The 11,252-nt window shown below is 42.0% G+C and overlaps 1 protein-coding gene across 1 annotated transcript in view; it reads left to right on the top strand.

The window, feature by feature from the left end:
• COL4A1 (collagen, type IV, alpha 1) overlaps positions 1 to 11,002 on the top strand; it is a 192,112-nt gene extending 181,110 nt beyond the window's left edge. Inside the window, exons 51-53 of the mRNA XM_006851539.1 lie at positions 2,677 to 2,791; positions 8,080 to 8,252; positions 10,713 to 11,002. Coding sequence (XP_006851602.1) covers positions 2,677 to 2,791; positions 8,080 to 8,252; positions 10,713 to 10,794 — 370 coding nt within the window. The 3' untranslated portion in view covers positions 10,795 to 11,002. The remainder of the gene's footprint in view (positions 1 to 2,676; positions 2,792 to 8,079; positions 8,253 to 10,712) is intronic.
• Positions 11,003 to 11,252: the final 250 nt, after the last annotated feature.

The following is an 11,252-nucleotide window of genomic DNA, read 5'->3' as shown; positions in this document are numbered from 1 at the left end:
TAGTAGAATTCTGCAAAATCAATGATTTGTTCATTTCAAATACCTTCTTTAGACAACATAAGAGATAGTTATATACATGGACATCACCAGATGGAACACATAGAAATCAAGTTGACTACATCTGCAGAAAGAGATGATAGAAAAGCTCTATATCGTCAGTGAAAACAAGGCCAGGAGCAGATTGTGGAACAGACCATCAGTTGCTCATATGCAAATTCAGGCTGAAGCTGAAGAAAATAAAAACAAGTTGACAAGAGCCAAAATATGACCTTGACTATATCCCACATGAATTTAGAGATCATCTGAAGAACAGATTTAATACATTAAACACTGACGACCGAAGACCAGAAGAGTTGTGGGATGACATCAAGAACTTCATACAGGAAGAAAGCAAAGTCATTAAGATGACAAGAAAGAAGGAAAAGATCAAAATGAATGTCAGAAGACACACTGAAACTTGCTCTCCAGCATAGAGATGCTAAAGCAAATGGAAGAAATGAGGGGGTCCAAGAGCTGAACGGAAAATTTCAAAGGTCAAAGACAAAGTCAGATATTACAACAAAATGTGCAAAGATCTGGAGTCAGAAAACCAAAAGGGAAGAACACGCTCAGCATTTCTCAAGCTGGGGGAACTGAAGACAAAATTCAAGCCTTGACATTTGTTATTGAAGGATTCTCTGGGTAAATTATTGAATGATGCAGAAAGCATTAAACGAAGATGGAAGGACTACACAGAGTCAGTGTAACAAAAGGAAATGGTTGATGTTTAACTGTTTCAAGAGGTACCATATGATCAAGAGCCAATGATACTGAAAGAAGTCCAAGGTGCATTGAAGGAATTGGCAAAGAGAAAGGCACCAGGAATTAATGAAATAAAAACCGAAATCTTTCAAGAAAGTGAGGCAGCACGGGAGGCACTCACTCATCTATCCCAGGAAATTTGGAAGACCATTATCTGGCCGACTGATTGGAAGAGTGCATATTTTTGCCCATTTCAAAGAGAGGTGACCCAACGGACTGCGGAAACCATCGAACAATGTCGATACCCCAGGTGAGTAAAGGTAATACAGAAACGGCTGCAAGCATACATTGACAAAAAACTTCCGGAGGTTCAAGCTGGATTTAGAATAGAACGTGGAATGAGGGATATCATTGCTGAAGTCTGATGGATCTTGGCTGAAAGCAAAGAATACCAGAAAGATGTTTACCTGTGCTTTATTAACTATGCAAAGGCTTTCGATTGTGTGAATCATGATAAGCTATGGACAGCATTGCGAAGTATGAGTATGCCTGAACACTTAATTGTGATCATAAGGAATCTGTACATGGACCAAGAGGCAGTTGTTTGAATAGGACATGGGAACACTGAATGGTTTAAAATTAGGAAAGGTGTGTGACAGGGTTGTATTCTTTCACCATACTTATTCAACCTGTATGCTGAGCAAAGGATCTGAGAAGCTGGATTTTATGGAGAAAAACATGGCATCAGGATTGGAGGAAGACTCATTAACAGCCTGCGATATGCAGATGCTACAACCTTGCTTGCTGAAAGTGAAGTGGACTTAAAATATTTACTAATGAAGATCAAAGAGCACATCCTTGTGTATGGATTACATCTCAATGTAAAGGAAACAAAATCCTCACCACTAGACCAATAGACAACATTCGTATCAATGGAGAAAAGATTGCAGTTGTCAAGGACTTCATTCTTCTTGGATCAACTATCAACACTCAAGGAAGCAGCAGTCAAGAAATCAAACGACATACTGCATTAGGCAAATATGCTGCACAAGACCTTTTTAAAGTGTTGAAGAGCAAAGATGTCAGATTGAGGACTACCATGTGTGTGATCCGAGCCATGGCGTTTTCAGTAACTTCTTATGCATGCGAAAGCATGATTGCAGTGAATAAGGAAGACCGTAGAAGAATTGATGCCTTTGAGTTATGGTATTGGAGGAGAATATTGAAAGTGCCACGGGCTGCCAAAAGAACCAACAGATCTGTGTTTGAAGAAGTGCAGTCAGAGTGCTCCTTGGAGGTCAGGATGGCCAAACTTCTTCTCTCCTACTTCGGACATATTGTGAGGAGGGACCAGTTGCTGGAGAATGATATCATGGAGGGTCAGAGAAGAAGAGGAAGACCTCCAGGGAGATGGTTTGGCCAAGTGGCAGCATCAGTGGTCTCAAGTGTGCCAACATTTGTGAGGTTGGCCTAGGACCATGTAGTGTTTCGTTTTGTTGTACGTAGGGTCGCCATGAGTCTGTACTGACTTGATGGCACCTAACAACAACAACAAAGTGGAAGGGGAGCCTTGCTGTGGCATTGTAGGATAAACACTGGACTGCTAACCACAAGGTCAGTGGTTCAAGCCTACCAATCACTCCTCAGAAACTGTAGACAGGGTCACTATGGGTCAGAGCCAACTTAACAACAACAAAGGGAAAGTACAAATTGTCTCGTAAATCGTGTTCCTTATTAGAAATTGTCTGGTAAATCATGTTCCTTATTAGAAATTGTCTGGTAAATCGTGTTCCTTAATTAGAACTTCATTGTAAACAGTTGAAATAGAAAACTACCCAGAAGAGACAGAGTGAAAATAATGGGGAGACAACCGAATAGCTAAAAACCTGCTCCCGTCTCTGATCTGTGCTGATTGCTTTTGCATTGTCCTTCCAGGTGTGCTGTATGTGAAGCACCTGCCATGGTGATGGCTGTGCACAGCCAGACCATCCAGATTCCTCCCTGCCCCAATGGATGGTCTTCCCTTTGGATTGGCTATTCCTTTGTCATGGTAAGTGTTGTAGACAATGCCACCTCTCCAGGAAGATCCACTCCCAGAAGCCCCATACTTTTCTCTGTCAGCATGATGGAATCCACTCAAGTTCCCTGGGGTCATGATGCCTGTCCCTCACTGGGACAATCCTCCCTTGCAAAGCTTGCCTAGGAACCTGGTGTGCTCTGCTTGGGGATAGCAGTAGTTTCCAACCCTCAGCCCAACGCCCTTCTTGCTTTGGGACTGACTGCTCTAATATTGATAAAGGTGTGTTGACTGTCTTCGGAGAAATATAGGCCTCGAGTCTTCAGTTCCCTCCAACTACACCATACGTAGGTCTCTTCCCAGCACCAACAACCTGATGACCTTTTCTGTCAGTACAAGCTTCTTTCAGGGGAAACCACAGAAGAACTTGGACATGGGCGGTACTACTTTTACTAAAACACACAGTGTGAAAGCAGAAAGCTTGATTTGGGAAGAAAATCCTCAAGGACTGACTAAGGGAATACTGTCTCCTATAGGCAAGACAGAATTCCCTTCAATCAAGTCTCCTTTGACTTTGTTACTATCAGGGCCAGTCATTGGGAACCTGAGTTTTCTATGCCCATCACATGGGGTGTGGAGTGCTCTACCATATGTCAGAATTCCCAGGTATCTGAAAAGCTAATTAACACAGAAACACCATTTTTGTTGAGATGGCTCTTGTAGCTTATTATTCTATTTTACTACCTCAGTTTAAAGTGTTGATTAAATGTATAAAAACCTCTGAGCTTATATGATTAGGGCTTGACTGAAATTGGTCAGTTCCCAGTAAATGATTGATTCTACATGAATACCATTTCCATTGTCAGCCTATATGGTATTTCCGCTCAGGTTCAGAAAGGCTGTATGTTTTGATCCCCTAACCATCAGTACTAGGCCATACTCTTGATTGCCAGGGAAACTGATCTGGTAACTTTTCCCCTTCTGCTATAAATTATTTCCAGTATAAAAGAAGTTGCTGGGAAAAAAATTATTAAAACACTTGAATATGTATTCAAGTTTGATTTTATGATTTACAGAGTTGATGGTACTGCAGTTAGCCCAGGAATTTGTAGAAACAAAATGTAGCAAGTTGTAGTCATCATTCTAAATGCTGCATTGTAGCAACTGTATGAAGAAAGCCACAATGGCTGGATATATGAAAGATCTTAAACGATGATTGTCAGTAGTTTCTCAAAACCAAGAGCAAATAAAAATAATGATGTCCACTACAGGATAATGCTCTGGACCACAAAGCTGCAAGGTCAGCAGCTCAAATCTACCAGCTGCTCTTAGGAAACCCTATGCTGCTGTGGGGCTGTGGGTTGGAACCAACCTGACTGCAGTTAGCAACAACAGAGGACATATGAAGTCCTCTTCCCTGAAAGCACTGTACCTTCTTAGAGTATCAGCATCTGTTTTGGCCCTTGTACAATTTGTCAGTTTCAGGTGGGTCAGGGATTGGCTGTCAGGAGTGGCTGTCCAAGGTAGCAGGGCATACGCATCCCCCATTTATTCCTGTTTCAGAGAGAACGGTCATTTGGAAAATGAAGTGATATTTTCACGATCTGAAGCATAATGTTAATACATGATATGTCATTCAGATGACAGCTAAAGGCCTTCTCAAAGATGGGATGTGCTCTTTATGAGGAGCCACTGAGAACAGCACCAGTAATCCTTTCTAGACAAGAAACAGAATTTTCTGAATATGCGTTTTAATGAGAGCAAGTTGTTAAGTGCCGGGGAGTCGGTTCTAACCCATAGTGACCCTGTATAGGGTTTCCGAGGAGCGGCTGATGAGCTTGGACGGCTGACCTTGTGGTTCAACCTAACTTTGTGGTCCAGCACATTAACCCACAGCGCTACACCACAGCATGGGCATACATGGATGCAATTTATAGCGTGCTGAATAAGAGCGCGTTACACTTTTCTAAGTCATCTGTATTTCTCCTGGTTTTCTCCAGGAGCTCTGCTCAACTCTTAGTATTTCTTTTGGCTCCTTAGTAGCTTCTGAGATGAATTAGCACATGTGTAGGGGAAGCCTCAGGGAAAAAAAAAAATAGGGGATGCAGGCATGGAACAAAATCCACTGTGAAGTTTCCTCTAGCCAATCAATCTTGGGTTTAGTGTAGCATACTTCTCAGTCTTTTTCTTAATAACGGAGAGAAAGCTGGCTGGAGAAAGATGTGCTAATTCCTCACTTGATGAATTAAGAGCATAAGAAATGCCACGTTTCTCCTCAGTCAGCCTAGGGTTCTTTCTGGCAGTGGCATCAAAGATCATGTGAGGGAGACCAGTGATTTGCTTGATTTCTCCATGAGGGAAAACAGTGCTGTGAATCCATTCTCTTGCAGTTTTTGAATTACCCCACTTAAAAATCCCCATCTAGAATGTCTGGGTTAATCCATCCACAAAAGGGAGTTTTTCAGAGGAGAACAATTTTTATGGGATGTCTGTTGCCAGCTTTGACGTTTGGATGAGTTAGTCAAAATTAGAATTTAAGCCTCCATCTTAATCTCACCCGGTGTTAAGTTCTCAGCTCCTTTTCATTCACTGCAAGAAAATACGGAGTCCTGGTGTGGCTCTGTGTGTTAATGCTCCAGTCTGCAAAGCCGTTTTAACTTGAAGGTTGGTGGTTCAAGCTCACCAGCATCTCCTCGGAAACCCTATACAGGGTCGCTATGGGTTGGAACCGACTCGACAGCACTTAACAACAACAAGAAAACACAAGTGTATGATGTGTAGAGTTTCCTGTACCCACTTAGGTGCAGAGTGTTTCATAATATGATTAGTTTACAGGGAGTAGTGATGATGATAAAGTTGTGGAAGGGGTTTATACTATGCTTCCTTCCAAGGATATACTACACTTCCTTGTATATTGATTTAGGCTTACGTCAGATCTCAGTAAGCTAAATGGATCAGAAAAATCTAAGCCTACGTTCTGGCGTGGGGGCTACATGAGAACTTGAACGTCTTATGTTAACCATACATCTTCCTAGTCTTTAGGAGATCGGTGGGGAAATGGAGAAGCCACTGTTCTAGAAGTTTGTAGATCCAAGGGACAGCTGGTGGGTTTGATCTGATGACCTTGTGGTTCTCAGTCCACTGCTGATCCTACAATGCCATACCAAGAGGCCTAAAATTCTAGAGTTCACATTTCTTACAGCTGAATAAATACTTATGGAGATGGTTTATTACATCCCATTCAACTTTATAGATAATTCCTTTTACACTGTTGGTTTCTAAGGGCAGGTAGGACCTATCTGACACCATTAAACCAAAATACAATTTAAAAACAATTTTTTCCGTTTGTTTAAGTTTTCGCCATTTTTAAAGGGAAAAAAAAGGGATGGCAGTTATTCCTTACCTTAGAATGTTGTTGTTGTTAAGTGCCATTGAGTCGGTTCTGACCCATAGTGACCCTGTAGAGGGTTTCCGAGGAGCAGCTGGTAAGCTTGAACCAGTGACCTTGCAGTTCAAACTGACTTTGCAGTCCAGCGCGTTAACCCACAGTGCCACACTAGGACTCCTACCTTAGAATGTTGTTGTTGTTGTTGTTGTCAAGTGCTGTCGAGTCGATTCCGACCCATAGCGACCCTGTATAGGGTTTCCGAGGAGCAGCTGCTGAGCTTGAACTAGTTCAAATGGCTTTGCAGTCTGTTACATTAACCCACAGCGCCACACTAGGACTCCTACCTTAGAATGGGATTCGTTATTCAAAAACCCAACAGTAAGCTCACTGCCCTCAAGTCAGTTCTTACTCATAGTGACTTTATGTGGGGATTCCAAGCCTGTAAATCTTCATGGGAGTAGACAGTCTCATCTTTCTCTCTGTGAGCTGCTGGTGGGTTTGGACCACTTGTGGTTAGCAATCCAGTGCTTATCTGCAGCACCATGATGTCACATTGTTGTTGTTAAGTACCACTGAGTCATTTCCGACTCATCCTGTGTAGGGTTTCCAAGGAGCAGCTGGTGAGTTTGAACCACCAACCTTGTGGTTAGAAGTTCAGTGCGAATCCTACAACATCACATCTTAATATATGAAAAATTTGATTGTAAGATATTGATGCATGGAACCATTCCTCGCATGGCCCTCTCTGCTTCTCAGCCAGGTTCAATAATTCATTGCAACGGCCACACAGAATTCAGAGATAATACTCAAAGTTAAGGAGGGCTATATTAGGGAAGTTAACAGGTTGTAATAATATTGGGTCAGAAAATGCTTAGGACACAGTTGTTGCAGTTGGCTGCTGATAAATGCCCACAGGATATATTACTTTACCATTAAGCCTCGACCTGAAGGCCCTGGGTTATAGCTTTGTGAGTTAGGAAACCTAGCTCCCTAACTTAAGGGCCTGGAAGCATCCTACTCTACAAGCAGACTTCCTGCCCAAAGTCACTCAGCTTGACTTGTTCCGCAGGCTTAGAAGCTCGTGGCTCTGTGTTGTGCTCTGGTTCTTGGTTCTTCTCCCGCGGCTGGTTCTCTAACACTCCTCCTATGTCACTGCTTTCTGCCCCTGGGTCTGGGAGGTTCAACGCGCAGGGATCTTGGATTCCAAAAGATACGCTCACTCCTGGCTCTCCAGGCTCTACCTCTCTGATGGGAGTGAGCTTGCTCCTCCTCCGTCTGAGATGGCTCATTTGAAGCCCACAGTAGAGTTGCAAGTTTTCTCAATTACAGTAAGCTCTGTTACTGTTCACAGCTGAATCGTGTCTTTTCTATCAGGATCTTCTCCCACTTACTTCTTACCCAGGCCTGCCAGGAAAAGAGTCATTTGGTGGGAGTTACAAAGACAAGCCTAGAAGAGACACATTAAATAATTACCTACACCACATTTATAAAATCTGATTTCACACCAATTGGTTCTAACATGATTTGTACATTTAGGCTACTATCTTATACGTGATGTTAGAAGAGATTTTAGATCCAAAAAACCAACTTGTCTTCAATAGTAATACATACAAAAATGATCATTTCTTTAGATTTGAGTAAGCCTGACTGGCCACCTGCTATTTTGGGAGGAGCTTTGTACTGACTTCTGGATGTTCTCTGGAACAAGGCTGTGTCCCAGCCCGGGAAGCAGGGAGTGACTTGCGGAGGCCATCTGGGAAGTGTTTTGAGTAGTGTTTGTGCACAGAGCGGATTACATGGTAACCACACAAGGCAGGCTAACGAGTGCCTGCTTTCCAGAAAGGAGCCCTCTGGCTTCTTCCTGAGGAACAATAAATCTCCTAGGCTCCAGGGAGGGAATGCCCTGACTCATTGCTCACATTTGTTTCCCCAGCACACCAGCGCTGGTGCCGAAGGTTCTGGCCAAGCCCTCGCATCACCCGGTTCCTGTCTGGAAGAATTTCGAAGTGCACCATTCATTGAGTGCCATGGCCGTGGAACTTGTAATTACTATGCAAATGCTTACAGCTTTTGGCTTGCCACTATAGAGAGAAACGAGATGTTCAAGTAAGTGGGAATGATTCCTACTCATCGGGCCCTAGCCCACTTTGTTGCTGGTAGTTTTAATTATTCATGATCACATTGTTCCAACACAAAGTCTTAAAAATAATCATTTTTGAGATAATAATTATATATAGTTCTTCCACTGAAAGAAATGACTGTTTGATTCTCTTCTACATGGGCAGGGTAACCAAAGCAATAGTTAAAGACATATATTCGTTGGTAGACTTGATTCAGTTCTCTCATTTACTGAAGAATTAGGGGAGCAGGGAGTCACCTTTGATTTTTCTATATGGACCCACGAAAATTAAATTTGCACAATTAAAAATAGTCAAACAGAACATGTTTAGTATATGGTGCATTTAATAATGAATGAGGGGAAAGCAAGCCGCATTTCTTGCCTTCACATCTCTAATGCTGAGATGAATGCATGCGTACCTAATGCAAGTGTGAGTTCTAAGTGACCTGTTTTCAGAACTGTGCAAATCAAAATTAATTTCCTCACGAATGAGTCTGAAGTTGATAGGGAAATCCTTCCCCTTTATTTTTTTTCCATTACCAAAACACCACCTTTAAAACAAGTGTCCCAAGTGGCCGATTACCTTGTTGAAGTTAATTTGGAGGCTGGCCCAGTCCCTAATGAACAGGAGTGCATAATGAAGCCTCTATCCTTTCTTTAGTACCAGCTGCAGCCATTAGTAAAGCAGACGCAGGAGGTGATGGAACCTGAACAATTACTTACTGTTCATCCCTGAAATCAATGCTTCTCACCCCTGGATATAAGCGTTACTGTCTTTACCTTTTCAGAGAGAATTATGTAGAACTCTGCTATGATCCTATTTCTTTTTAGCTTTGACCATCAAAGGTGAAGTATTATATTCACTATTAATAATTCTTAAAGCATCAAAATTGTACCACCCTGCCTAATTCGTAGCTTGTGTGAGCCTTCTTAGGCTACTGGGAACTTGGCGTCAACTCTACAGGTAAAATTGACCTATTCGCCAGTGAAATGAGCACGTACTATTGATGTCTTAGCTGTTGGAGTATCTTCTTAAAAGGTTAAGAGGGTTTACAGAAACAAAACCCAGGAGCCTAGTACAATGAACAAAAATACCTCCAAAAATAAAATAAGGTAAAGCTCTAGTCATTTCAGTAAGATCCCAGTTTGAGGGTACTAGAATTTACACCCCAATTTGCTAAAATAAGCAACTTCAAATTTAGGGCAAGGTATTCATTTTTGTTATTGGGATACTATAGTTTTCAAAATGTTTCCTTAGTACCTATCTTAGTTTAGTCTTCACCTTTCCAACAGTTAAATAATGTAGGATTTCAAGAATCCGGGTAGACTTTCAAGTAGTAAATTACCTTCTCTCTTTCTCCTGGAATCTGACCAAACAAACAAAGCTAGTTAATTTGGAGTTGATTGTGAGTCGTGGTCACCACGTGTATCTCAGAACAGTATTGCACTCCATAGGATTTTATGATTGTGGTCACTCAGACATACACTGTGACATCTTTCTTCTGAGATGCCTCTGGGTGGGTTCAATCCACCAACCTCTCAGTTAGTAGGTAGGTGTTTAATTGTTGGTGCCACCAGGGAGCCTTCAAATCTGACAGCCTGCACATAAATCCTTCAAAGTATTCTGAGTTTTATTCAAAGATTCCAGATTTCAGTTACTCATGACTCTATTCAACCATTATTTAATGAACACCTATTTTATGTGTCAGTTGTATTTGTTGTACGGTGTCACCCATGTGACAGAGAAGACTTGCCCCCATATGTTTTTCTTGGCTGTAGTGATTATGGAAGTTGATCCCCAAGTTTTTCTTCCATGGAACCACTGTGTGGTTTTGAACCACCAACTTTTCAGTTAGCTTAGCACTTGAGCGCTGAACTGTTTCTTATTCTGAAACCAATTATTAATCGACTCAAGCTGTTGTTGTTATGTGCCGTTCAATCAGTCCTGATGCATAGCAACCCTGTAGAGGGTTTCCAAGGAGCGTCTGGTGGGTTTGAATCACCGGCCTTGTGGTTAGCAGTCCAGTGCTGATCCTCTAGCGCCAACAGCAGGCCTCAGAGAAGAGAAAATGTTAAATGATAGTACAGGAAATCAGAATAATACAGTGTGAAACGGTTCAGACTTGGGAGGTAACTCACTCCGGTACCCTGGTTCAGGATGCAACCACTGAGATACAGTTCTGTATATGTTAACGGGCTTTTATCTATAAAGCATCCAGTATGGTGCCTGGCTCATACTCAGCCTAAATGCTTTCATCAGGTTGGCACTTGATTAATCATAGCGTTATAAGTGCCTCCCTGACCCCTTAGACATTTTTAGCAGGGTTGGGTGCTACGAGTCAAAATCAACTCAGTGACACCCAACAAGAAGAATGGTGGAGGAATCCTTTGCATTGCTGATGAATGGTGAACTGATGACTAGTGTTTGTTTCCTTGTTGCATTTTAGGAAGCCTACTCCATCAACCTTGAAGGCTGGGGAACTGCGTACCCATGTTAGCCGCTGCCAAGTTTGTATGAGAAGAACATAATGAAGCCCAACTCTCCGCTAATGTCACAATATGGTGCTACTCCTGTTTTTTTGTTTTGTTTTTTTAACAGCAACGAACCCTAAAAATATATTCCGTGTACCTCACTGTCCAATATGAAAACAGTAAAGTGCCTCTTAGGAATTCGCCTAACTAACACACCCTGCTTTTATTGGCCCTCTACTTGCTGAAGGAGAACAAAGACAATGATAAGCTTTACATATTGACCTACCAAATGGCACTTTGGATGAAATAAAACGTAAACAATGCTCTGTCGTACAATGCACTGACGTGTAAGGTGAGAGCTCCATCCGAAACCAAAGGGTGCTAGGAGGTGTGCAGTACCGTAGATACTGTTGACCCCCCATTTTTCAGTCTTGTATTATAATAGATGAATTTTTTTGCCCCAGATCTAAATGTTTGTTTATATCACTGTCTAGCTGTTTCAAAATTCAGGTCCC

The sequence above is a fragment of the Chrysochloris asiatica genome, unplaced genomic scaffold, assembly GCF_000296735.1.
Source record: "Chrysochloris asiatica unplaced genomic scaffold, ChrAsi1.0 scaffold00029, whole genome shotgun sequence".
NCBI classification, from domain to species: Eukaryota; Metazoa; Chordata; class Mammalia; order Afrosoricida; family Chrysochloridae; genus Chrysochloris; species Chrysochloris asiatica.
Note: the sequence above shows the minus strand (reverse complement) of the source record. Positions and strands in the feature narration are given on the sequence as shown.